This window comes from Buceros rhinoceros, unplaced genomic scaffold (genome assembly GCF_000710305.1).
Source record: "Buceros rhinoceros silvestris isolate BGI_N320 unplaced genomic scaffold, ASM71030v1 scaffold7143, whole genome shotgun sequence".
Classification (NCBI taxonomy): Eukaryota; Metazoa; Chordata; class Aves; order Bucerotiformes; family Bucerotidae; genus Buceros; species Buceros rhinoceros.
Genome location: NW_010404186.1, coordinates 97,685 through 110,274, shown reverse-complemented (window position 1 = coordinate 110,274; position 12,590 = coordinate 97,685). Strand labels below are relative to the sequence as shown.

Below are 12,590 nucleotides of genomic sequence, written 5' to 3'. Positions count from 1 at the left end.
CTGGGGAAGTCCCAGGCTGGACTCCGGGGCAGACTGGAACAGGATTCAGAAGCTGGATTCTGGAATGGGATTCAGGAACGCACGGATTGGGATCGAAGTCAGAATGGACAGAGTCCTCCTCAGACATTAGATGTACACGGATTAAGAAATGAAACAACAAAAAAAAAAGCCTTTCCGTGAAACAAAAATTCCACACAATCATCTAGTGTACCTCCTTGCATTCCACCAAGTACAATTTTAGTCTGATGAAATAGCAGAGCTGGCTCTAACTGACAACACACAGCAACAGCAGAGGGCTCCAAATCTTCCAAGAAACTGTCAAGGAAGAGAAATTTACATGTAGACTCCAAGTATTTCTGAATGAACTGAGGTTCTTGTTCTGAAGTTTAATCTAGGATCTGCATGGTCATAGTCTGGCTCTGCTTAGCAGTTGCCTGCACTCCTGGTCTATCCTTAAATGTTGCTGGCAGTGGCAGTTCAATAGCCTCTTACTGGCCCTTGTCCCATTGCTTTAAATAACCTGAGACACACGGGTTTTCTTTTTCCCTAATGTTTACCTTAAAATCTGAGGGCATCTTGGACGTTTGCAGTGCCAAGTCTACAGTGACATCCAACTGTGTGTGAATTAGTTCTGCAAATAAAAATGAAGCCAATACATGTGCACTAAGTGGGCCCCATCAAAAGGACAAGTCACTTAGAGGCTGTGTTCACTGGCTTTAAGATGTCTTGGTTTTAAAGTCTAAACTCTTGGGACCCTAAATTGGCCAATTTCAGTTTTGTGGTGCTTTTCTGAAAGTATTTTTTCCTGGCTGGCTGGTTCACAAGGCAGCTTTCAGCTGTACAAAATTTTGATGATAGAGATTAAAAAACGTGGATAAAATGCAACAGGCAAGAAACTATTTCCATTACACAGTTTTCTCTAGCAAAAAAGCCAGCAACCATTCACAAGAGAGAATGTTTAGTTCTCTGCAGTAGAAGAGCGTTTTTCTTCAGGACAGTCTTTAAATACACACTTAAAGGCTGAAAGTCCATTTACTGTCTCTGAATTGAATCAAATAATCCAAACACAATTAAACCGTAATGAAACTTAATGAATCATCCCATAAGATCCCCAGTGTTGTCCCATGAGTCCTATTTTTCACCAACTGCTACTTAAGAGAGAAACACTTATTTATTACAGATTCAAATGAGATGCCTAAAGAAGGTGGACTGGTGAAGGTGCAGAATCAAACATGGAAAAAGACAGAGAGATTGACAAATTATTTTTACTTGCACAAGTATCTTTCAACACAGTCAGAGATTTGTATTAGAATTTTCTTTCTCATAACTGCCTCAGCTAAATGCTTCAGAGATGTTATGATATTGTAAATGTTTATCCATTCATTAGATTTTGAACGTAAAGTAGCATTACATTCTTGTTTCTTCCAGAATTGTGTTTCTGTGCCAATCTCAGTAATACAGTTCCACAAATCAAGAGCAGAATCTGTATACTTCATATGTTTAAGCAATTTTTTTATGACCTGTGGTTTGCCTTTTTTCCACCTCTATTAGAGTAAGCGCATTTGTTTTTCACCTGAAAATTTTCACTCTCATTTTAGAATATCTGTACAACTTAAGTTTCTAATAGACTTGTGTTAGCAAAGCTAAGTTACAGAAAAGTAGGGCGGTAGTGTTTTATTCCTCTGTGAAGGAATAACACCAGAATACACTTAAGGAATGATTCACTGAAGGGTAATAAATGACACCACCTTGTCATCGATGTGATATGACACCATTTGATTATGATTACGATATTACAAAACAGGTATGGTTTAATACAGTGTATAGAAATTCCTGCAGTTGTGTTATCCACTCTTGTTAAAACTCTAACCCTAATGAAATACTTTTTCTTATCTGTGATTTTATTTACCTATTGTTTGCTTCAAATTGAACAGTAAGCCTGTGATTTTCCTGCCCGATAACCCAAGCTTGAGCTCTATCCTCAACTTTTGCATTTGCTTGGGTTCCAGGTGTGGGACTATTTCTCGTGGACAGCAGAAATAATAAGGGAAATGAGAGCCAATGAGACTATTCGGGACATATCTACTAGCAGCCTGCGACTTACCCAACATCAACAGCTACTGGCAGAGATTGAAGCACGAGAAGAGAAGTACAGTCATGTTGTACAGCTAGGACAGTCACTCTTGCAAGATGAGGAAATAGGATCAAAAGAGGTAATTGAAATTCATTTGAGTTCGTTTATACATATTCAGCTACTCAACACCTCCGTAACTATCATTCTATGTTATATCGCGCTGTAAGCATACAAATACGTGTGCACACTCACATATGATCTGTATGTGTGATCTCCGTCTGCCTCGGTGTGTCACCTAGCTTAGGCACAAAAACCTTTGTTCCATTTCCTACATGAGCAGTAGATGAGTGCTGTCATCTCCTGAGAGCCCACTGCAGCAAAGCTGGGCTTATTGGAGGTGTTTGCTATGTTCTGAGCAATGAAGACAGTTCTACCCACTTCCCAAACCAGGTTTTCGTGTAGATACTGTGCTTCACTTTACAGTGCTATATCCATACCTTCCTGAACAAAAACTCGTCAACCGAAGAATTAAGACACTCAAAGATATGAGAGAGCTTAAAGATTAATTGAAACATTTTTTGTAGTAATGGGTTATGCTGGTATATTTAACTTCATGGAAATGAAAGATGGAAATCAAAATGTTGCTTTACTCAAGAAAAATAGCTTCTAAGATTCTCACAGAATTAATTCTTCTCCAGTACCTACTAGTTTTCTTCTTGAATATCTTCAGAAAACTGCAGAGTTTGTATGAATTACTCTCCTATCTGACCAAGCTATTTCCTGAAAATTTGTTGAATCTTGCAATATATTACCACAGTAACTAAAAATCTTCTAGAGTGTAAAGTCCTTTGCCTGTAGAAAAATGTAGGAAAAAATCATTTATAGTAGGCTTGTGGATATCAGAGTTTGGAAGCTGAAATACTACACTAAGTCTAACACCGAGGTATGTATTCACTGATTCAGAGAATATGCTATGTTGATAGCTTAAATAGTATCTGTTCCATCTCAGTTTGAAGTGCATAACATAAATGCACTGCAGTGATTAAAGATAATGGAGAATGAGGATTTGATTCGAGAAGGTACACCTGAGAAACAGTTATACCTTTCTTTGCTCTTGGCTGGGACTGCTGTACACGCTGTAAGAAGCACTCCTCCACTCCTGAAACGAAGCACCTCTGATTTTCTCTCTGACCGAATATAAGTGCTGGAATTTGTTCTACTTTTTTCTGTTTGATAATTATGTTGCAACTTAAGGGGATTATCCACCACTTTTCATAATTCTTTCTCCTCCCACCTTACCCTGGTCTGTGGGGTATAAAGACCAACATGAGTTTTTCATTGGAAATTGTGTTCAGATTCAGCAGAAGCTACAGGCTCTGTTGGAAGAAAAGGAAAATGTGTACAATGAATGGAAACAGAAGAAGGAGTGGCTGGAGAAAATACACCAGGAACAAATGTTCTACAAGGATTGGGATCACCTGGACACGCTCCTGAACTCACAGGAGGTGAGTGAATTATAGACTTGAAATAAGCAGTTAAACACTTAAAGCATTTGAACTCTTCCAAACTAAAAGGGGCATTACTCTTCACCTACAACTTAAAACCCTCGGGTCTACTTAAAATCCTTGCCTTTACTGTTATTATTTGCATTGTGGCATCCCCCTGTGCAAGACCCTCAGTTTCTTATGGGGCTTAGGTGTGGAACAAAAACCAAGATGATGATCCTTGTTTGGAAGGTTCATTGCAAACAAACGTAAGAGCTAACAAATGAGAGGTACAGCAGAAGAGGGAGACAATCTGTTTGCTTTACAAACACATCTCAGTATAGCAACTGCTTAAGCACTGGCATCTTCAGAGAGAAGGGCCATTGTAAACAGGGGTTGAAGGAGGACAGGGAGATTACTTTGCAGGTGTTGCTGGAAAGCTTACCCCAGGCTGAGTGTCAGTGCTGGGGAAATGAAACTAGCGGAAAATGGATGTTGGCAGTGTGAGTTCATCCAGGAAAAGTTCTGACATCTCAGTTCTGAAAGGAAGTTGATAGCAGTGTAGAGAACACCTATGAAAGAATCTGATTGTAAGGAATATTAGTTTCTGTTTGATGCAGTAAAGAAAGATGAGCTAGTGAAATAAGTGTTCTCATGAAAAGAGATGACAGATACAGTTAATGCAAAGAGACAGAAGAATGTTCTTATTACCATCATTTTGCAGCTCTTGAAATACTTTTTTTTTTTCACCAATATTAAATTTACTTTTGTCTTTCTTGTGCTTTCCGGGATTCATGGAGCTATTTGAAAATGTTCCAGTTTGAGGTCTGATTCTTGCTGTTACAAAACCAAGTGCAGGATTCAAATATCCTTTTCAGCCACTCTGTGCAAGTTCATGGATTGATAGGTTGCTGGAACTGTGCTGAGACTTGGCATGCAAATCACCTCAATAGGTTGAAGGTTGCCAGACTGAAGGGCTGAAGCAAAGCTGAAGGAGGTTGTACCTCTGCGTATTTCTTATTAAGGTAAAATAATTAATTCTTCAAGACCGCTGGCAGAATAATATAATGGGTCTCGGTTTGTGCTGAGCTCTGTTTTCCACCAGTGCTTCGCCACTGACACTAAATCTTTTAGAAAGCTGACCCTGAGCTCTGCCATGCAGTGATACTTAACCCTTTGGGACACCTGGGCTTGGAGCCTACTGCGACTCGTTCCGGAAAGAAATGCCTATCTTCATAATTCTCTACAATTAGCACCCTTGGTAGGTATGGTCTGCATTCTGAGTTTGTGACAAAATATGGAACTAAGAGTTTCACCTAGGTTCAGGTTTCTGGAGTAAAGTGCAGCACAGTTCTGCCCATTAAAAATTTTTATTAGTTGCTTAATTAGTAAATGGCACAATTTGCATTATATCTGCCTCAGTTCACTCCCAAGCAGAGATGCATCATGGCTAATCTCCTGCATGAGTAGCATTATCAGGAAAAATGTAAACCCTACAAAAATTTGGCCACTGTATTCTTTCTCTTTTCCTGAGATGGAGATCGGCCAACACGCAGAGGTGCCGTGGCTGCAGCGTAGCTTTGCTGTATATACCTCAGAGGTAAAAGTGTAGGAAGCTACTATCAGTTAGTATTTTTTCTTGCTCCTTAGTCCTAAGTTGTGGTTGCAGAAGATGGTATTACTCTTACTGAAAAGGGTTGCACCTGGCATTTTCAGTATGCCCCCCGCACGTTCTGTACAGGTAAACTGTACTTCGCATTACTTCTTTATTCAGATAACGATAACGTTGCCATGTGCTGTGCAGTAGACTGCCACAAAAGAGCTGGTGGTTCATCACAGACTAGGTAAATTCTCTTGCTAGGATGAGTCACAGTGCCTGCCTCCTACCACAAGTTTCTTTAGACTGACTAAAGCCTGAGAATGAAGACTGTGACCCTGATGACCATGAAGGGCAGTTCTGTTATCAGAATCTTTCTCTCATAGTATTTTTTGTATGAACTTCCAAGGAGCCTGATAGTCTTTGTTCTCATTGTGACCAAGTGTTCAGAAGGTGGAAGAGTAAAGCATGGATACTTGGCTGTCCCTTCCAGCACTCCTTCGCACAGATGACATTTTACAGTCAGGGAGAATGACAAGAAAATACAGTGAGGAGAATGTCAAGTTGGTCTCATCCGTACAGGTGCAGAGAATAAGGGAGCCACAGTCGTCATATGTTGTGGTGTTCCCTCCACCACCCTTTGCACCTGATTTTATTTTTCTTCAGAGAGTACTCAGGGTGAAAAGAACACTAGCTGTAGAATAAAAGATTCATAAACTTTTTGTTTCCCATTTTTGCTTATATTTAATCCTCAGAAGACTACAACAAATTAAAGAACTGTTCCTTCTTTGAGAAGTCTGTGCTGGTAAAGAATTACAGTTGCATGCTCACAGAGGTGCATTCTTTACTGTTATAAAATAGAAAAGTAGGTCACAATGGTGTGACCATATATACAAATGTCTCTGATATTGCAGCCAGTGACCAAGTATCTACCTGCAATGTTCCAGGGAAAGTACAGAATGCCATGGATTTCTAAATTAGTAATTTAGTATCATAGCCAGCCGTATGTCTCCTTTGACACAGTCCTTACCATCACCAAGCTACCACAATGCCTAGAAGAGATTGCTAGGGATTAGTGCTAAAATTTAATCCAGGAAGTGTCCAAGTGCTGTTAGGTGGGGGGAAGAGATGCCTGGTTTGTTTATATCTGAGGATGTGAACAAACACTTCCTCAGGGAGCTGTGAGCATTCAGGACGAGTTTCGGCACTGGCTGCTCTGGATGCACCAGTTAGGCCAGTACCGTGAACAGCTTTCCTTTCAGGAATTACTAGCTTGCTTTCATCGTAATGAGTCACACCTGTGTGTCTGTTCTTGTCATCTTGGTTTTAACCCATAGCTGACACTGAGCAAAAATACCATGAAGAAAAGGCAGCTACCCAGGAACATCAGCTTGCCTAAAAGCTAAAGAATATTGGTGAAAGCACATCTCACAGATTCCACTGCTACCTGCTCGCTTTAAATCATGTTTTGCTGTCTTTGTCAGTTTTACTGATTTGAGACCCGACAATGTTGGCAATCACCTCAATGTCGAGAGCAGTGTCAGCTCACAGCGAGTATAAATACAAAGTGATGCAGGTTTAGGCTATTATGCTGCTGAGAAGACAGAGGCTGTATGTGTTTACATACCAGATAAGATGTACCTGAAGAATTTATGGGAAGAAATCAATAAAGAATTCAAATAATTGCAAGAAGAGGCTCCTTTGCTTCTGTTCTTGGGAGAACAGGAAGGAATTCAACTTCTACTGGGTATTAGCCCTTCCTTAATCAGTCATCAGCCTGGCCCTGGATAAAAATGCCAACACACTGTTCTGATTGCTCCACAGCTGGAACTACTATATTCCCAGAATATGCCCCACTGCTTTTGTTCTCTCATCTCTAAGCATGATCATTCTTCAGACAGGTTATTTCTGTGCTGCAGGACAGGAGAGAAGGCGTGAGGGAGAAAGAGCAAAAACCACGAAGCTGACACCATCTTCCCTATGGATCAGAATATATAATATGACAGTGAACTGAAGTTCCATAGTCACTATTTGTATTTTGTGCCTTTGAAGAACAATGTATTTGAAGAACAATTGGAAGAGGAATCTATTCCTTTTGGATGGGGCTCTGTTACTACTATATGGAGTTAAAATGTGGCTGCATAACGATGCAGACTCTTCTCCCTAGGCAGACAGTCCTTTCAAATGTATTTTCAAAAAGTATTCAGCCAAGGCATCAACTGAAGACTCTCAAATCACTTTCCCAATGGGAATTTTGTCATTTGCTGCCTTCCGAAAGAGCAAAAGCAAACATACATTAAAAATTATTCCTATCAGGCAAACAAATATAATCAATCTCTCCACCCCTTGTGTTTCTTTTGACTTTTGTGTCTGAGACGACGCTCAGTCATGTGCATTTCACTTTGCACGTCTGCAAAATACATAAGAAAATAGCATCTGCCATCCCATAATTTTTGGACCCTATTCTTCCAGTACTTAGTCAATGCCTTAGACTAAACCTCTTCCCCAGCAGCAAGAAACAGGGAAAGAAAAACAGCAACAGAGAAGTGTTTTAAGCTAAGACCTACTGCTGAGAACTGCTCTCATTTGCCGTCTATGCCAGTGTGACAGGTTTGACTTTATGCCAACATCTTATATTACATCCAAGTTACTTAAACCTTCGAAGGATTTCTGCAGAATTTAGTCTAGGATAGTTCCATGCTAAAGTAAACAGAACACATGTGGAGAAAATTAGGCAAACATCTATCTTTTAAAATTTTTGTTATTGTGAATTCAGTCATGCCATTCCGTGGAACTGTTGTAGGAAAATCTTCTAAGACCTGCGAACTGAGATCTTGCCATTTGGAGTTCAAACAAACAAGAGCTGAAAAAGAGAAAGAAGGAAAAAAAATCATTTTTGCTTTGATCAGAAGCAGTGTCCAGTACACTCTGCTCCGTTCTGACCTTTTCACGGCGGCAGATGCATTGCTCAGGTTAGCTGCTTTCCTTCCTTCCACAGATGAAAACCCAGCAAGTTCGCAGGCTGTCTCTGGCAGGCGTTGTTGGCTCGCTCCTGCTCTGTCTGCAGTCTCGCTGTCAGAACACTCAGAGAGCAGAGCCTCATGCTCCGTAACTTATCTTTCTGTCCATCCCACACTCATATCACTTTGCAGACGTGACAGGCAGCACTAGAAGTATTAGAAGAGCTGTGTGGTTTTGTTTTGAATGCTGATTTTTTTTTTTTAGTTTATCTTTTTTTTTTCCCTGGAGAATGTTTATTCATCTCTCATTCCTTTGCTTCAGAGGAAGAGTGGAAATTTCCACTGCTAAAGGAAAAAGGAGTAGGAGTTGGTTTTAAAAGCAGGGGGAAGGCAAGCTTCTGTGGCTTTCATTTTTGCATCGTTTAGGACTAAGCATCAGGATGTTATGCAGGGACCATCGCTGCAAACGTTCATCTGCAACCTATGTCTCCACTGTGGAAGTGATGCTGTCTTCCAGCAGACTGACCCCACCTCCCCCTTTGGAATCTGCTGTGCAGGACAGACCTTTTCAAAAGATGCCAGCAACAGCATGGCATCCACCCACGGCTCAATCAGTTGCAGAGCTTGCTCCAGGAAATGCCAACGCACCACCAAGCAGCGTGTCTTCTGGAGCTTACTGTTCAAGGCTAGATGTCATCCTGGAACACACAGACCAGAGGAGAGGTTTCAGGAGCACTAGTTACTCTGTCAACCCTTCTGATGAGACATCCAGGTGTTCCAGTCCTCCCAGGGACCCCCAGGGCCATGGATATGAGGGTTCTGGCACTCAGTCAACATCTGCATCTTACAAGCAATATTCAGAAAAAGAAAAAATTGTTCATCGAATTTCTTCTGGAAAAAATGATCCCTTGAAACTTGCTGTATCTTTGCCTTCTGACGTCCTTTCCTGCAAAGCTCCACCAAGCTGGACATCACGGCTAGACGTTGATCTGTCTGCTACTCCAGCTGTTTCTACACTCTGCAGCAAAAATCTGCATGCAGCCCTGGAACCTTGTGATTCTCTCCCACCCCAGCAAGGCTGTAGCCAGTGCAATGTCCAAATGCCAGACCTCCGTGCTTCAATGAAGTTTTACATTTCAACTTGCAGCTTGACAATAAAGCCTTTTCGAGCCGACTCCTATGGAAGCGGTCATGCTCATTCAGGTCTGCTCTTGCCACAGTTAGAGAAGGTGCCTGAAACTTCTGGTCATCCAACAGGATCCCGGAAACCAAAACAAGGCTTCCCTTCAGGTGGGTCTCCAGCCCTTCAAATCACAAGATTTCACGTGACTTCCTCTAAGTATCCTGGCCTTCCCCAGCACACTGTCTCCAGAGATATATGGCTGTCCCCAGCTGTGCTGACTGAAAGAGAAAATTCAGCTAGTGGGATTGAGGTCACGAGCAAGGATCTAGATACAGAGCTGATTGTCTTTCAGAACCACCCTTCATCTGCGCCAGAATTTAGGAAGACTCGATGCGATGGTCTAACACCGGCTCACCACAAGGTTTCCAAAATCACCCTGATACTTGCCACCCCTTGGACTGCTATGCCTATCCAGGTGGTAAAAGAACTTAGAAGAAGCCCAAGTCCAACAATCTTTATCAAAACACATGATTCAGTTATAGCTGGTCCACCCTTTCACCCTGTGGAGATTGGGGCTGGTGTTTCTCTATCAGTGAAACCAGTCTGCTGCTCAAGATTGCTTTCTAGCCATTGGGCAAGATCTGGTTTGAGACCTTCCCAGGCAACACGCACCCTAAAAAGTGTATGCCCTCAAAACCTTCTGACAAACATACCAGCTCACACCACATCTTCGACTCACAGAGACGTGGAAGATGCATGGTGTCCATCTATTGCAGTCAATATTGCGTCTTTTGGATCTGGGAGGAAAGTGGTGAAGATTTCCATTCCATTCTAGGAGCATGTGACAACAGGAGTTTTGAGTTGTGTTAATCAAGCCACGTGGATTTCTTTTTGTATGCTTTCTGCTAGGTTCCCATTCCTTAGAAATGACTTATGGAACAGTCAGAAAACTACTTGTGTTCTGCTGTCACCAAGGCTGCAGCTAGAGCTTGAGCCATCCTAAATGAAGCTGAGCACTCTGATGTGATCAAGCACTTAACAAAAGTTTCCTTTTAACTGTTAGGATACTATTGTCAACGTGACGTGCTCAATGCTATGCGTGTGCTGACAGATTTTGTTTCAGATTTTGTCAGATTATGTTGTAGTTCTAAATGGCTAATTCCTGGGTTTGTAACTTTTAAAAGTAATGCTTGTTCTCAAACCCCAAATATTTAAGTGTGTTGAAAGAAATAACTTTTTTATCCTTATAAAAAGAGAGGTACCACCCTTTCCTGAGGGGAAATTAAGGGAATGCCCATAGCATCTCAAATTTTATAACCCAGCAAAGTTTCTAGCAGTGAAACTATGGAGAGTTTAAAAGGAATTTAGTCTGCCTTCAGACAAATGTTGCATAAGTAAATGTTTTGGTGATGATGTAGTATGGGCGTAGGATTCTGGTCTAACACCTACTACTTATAGGATAGGGGTCGAGCTTGCAAATTTTAAAGGAGGTGGCGATAGGTGGGAGGAGGGGATCGTAGCAATTATAGGAAAACAAACTCTGACTTCTCTCTGTGTTTTTCCGATACACATTTCCAACATCAGATAATAATATTCTTATGCCTGTGAGACAGCATGCAGTGGGAGGGGGGAAGGAAATTCTAGATACATTTAACATTAGAATTTAAAATCCAGATTGTAAGGTCAGAGCCAAATAATACAGTGATGTCAGTATGATAGAAAAGTCATATGTATTTTTTTTAATAAACAGCTTCAGTGTATTTTGTTCCACTGATGGTTACAGTATGATACCTTGTTATAACTTTTACATGGTCCAACATATTTGTAAATCATATGTAGTCATATAAGTATTAAGCACATTTATATAGTTTGCTAAACCAAATTTTTTTTCTTTCATTAATTCTTTTTGTTATCAGAAGTAGGTGAAATCAAACCTTGCTGTTATCTACCTGGGCAGAGAGATTCAGCTTGATCACACGCTTTAAGGGAATGCATTTAAAACTGAGAGTGATTCTGGCTTTTAGTGCATGCTTAGAACTGAAAGATTTTCATTGGAGTTTCAGCAATCTCAGCAGCAATCCCAGGGCAGGCAGTGAGGGGCCAAATCCATGGAGCTTTTATACTGTGAAGAACAGAATCAGGAGAAGGGAGTGGATTTGCACAAATATTTCAAATACCATCTTTTTTCCAGAGGAAAAGAAAATGACACTTCTTGGAAGGTAAATTTCTTTCGGGACTCTGTCAGCTTCCACTGTGTATAGATGCGAAGTTGTGGCATCCAGAGAGCATAGCTATCCTCGTGATTAAAGTGTTTCATTCAGTATTTCTCCAAACACCAGAGCTGGGCTGTGCTGTCACATAAGTGTGTATATAGTACTATTTTATTTTAAATTTTATTTTTAATTGGACTTTGCATTTAGGTCTTATGACAGTGCGGTTAAGGCTGTGCAATGAGCTCAGAAATAGTGAAAAACTCCAGTTAAGCAGAGTTAAAACCTCAGTTTCTGTGCTTTGCATTGTTAATAACTTGGGTATTTGTTACGTGCTCCATTTCAAATCTCAAAAGGGGCCGAGTCCGCTTTGTGGTTTCAAGAGTCTTTGCAAGTCATCACCTAAAAACAAGTCCGTTCTACAGCGAGTGGTCAAGTGTTTGGTGCTTGTTGTGGCTGAGCGTTACGCTCCTGATGACGGGCCATGATTCATAACAGAAACAGACTTGGAAGTTTATACCTGCTGTGTGCTGTGGGAGACCCTGGTAGAGCTGAGGAGGGCTATGCAGTGTTCGGGTTTGAAATCAACACGTCTCATTCAAAGGAGTTTGGAGACCTCTCTAAAAACAAGCCGAAAAGTGATGTAACTGGCTGCAGGCCGGCATTGAGGTGTGGGAGCCGGTTTCCATTCTCCTTTCAGATTGGTCTAACAAAAGCTTAAATGAAAAAAATGTTGTGGTTCTGATTGTGGAAATAGCTGTCATAAGATTTCTGTTTAAAAGGTGATTGGAAAGGTTTTACCTCACTAGCTCTCCAAGTAGCACTGTTAGTGCTCCTGGGGCTGCTTCCTTCCACGCATATTGCCATTGCCTCTCCAACAATGTACTCAGCCAGTTCCCTTTCGCACCAGTTTTCTTTTTGTGCACCGGTTTTCTTTCTCAGTGCTAAAACCTGGGTTCCCAAGAGCATTTTTAAATGCTTCTACTTGAAAGACCTGGTCCAAAGCTTTCAGAGGTCGGGAGGACTTTTTCCCATTGTTGCATTGTTGTATATCGTTGTACGCGTTGTTGCATAGCTGAAGGAATGGGGTGCTGAATGCTCGGTGTTATTTGTGTGTAGTGATTTTCAGTGGGAGCAGAGCA

General features: G+C 41.2%; 1 protein-coding gene across 1 annotated transcript in view; it reads left to right on the top strand.

Moving 5' to 3' along the window:
* The first annotated feature begins 1,765 nt into the window (after positions 1–1,765).
* The window catches only part of SPTBN5 (spectrin, beta, non-erythrocytic 5), a 58,290-nt gene continuing 47,465 nt past the window's right edge, over positions 1,766–12,590 (top strand). The window contains exons 1-3 of the mRNA XM_010133275.1: positions 1,766–1,804; positions 2,010–2,213; positions 3,430–3,579. Of these exons, the coding sequence (XP_010131577.1) occupies positions 1,766–1,804; positions 2,010–2,213; positions 3,430–3,579 (393 nt within the window). The remainder of the gene's footprint in view (positions 1,805–2,009; positions 2,214–3,429; positions 3,580–12,590) is intronic.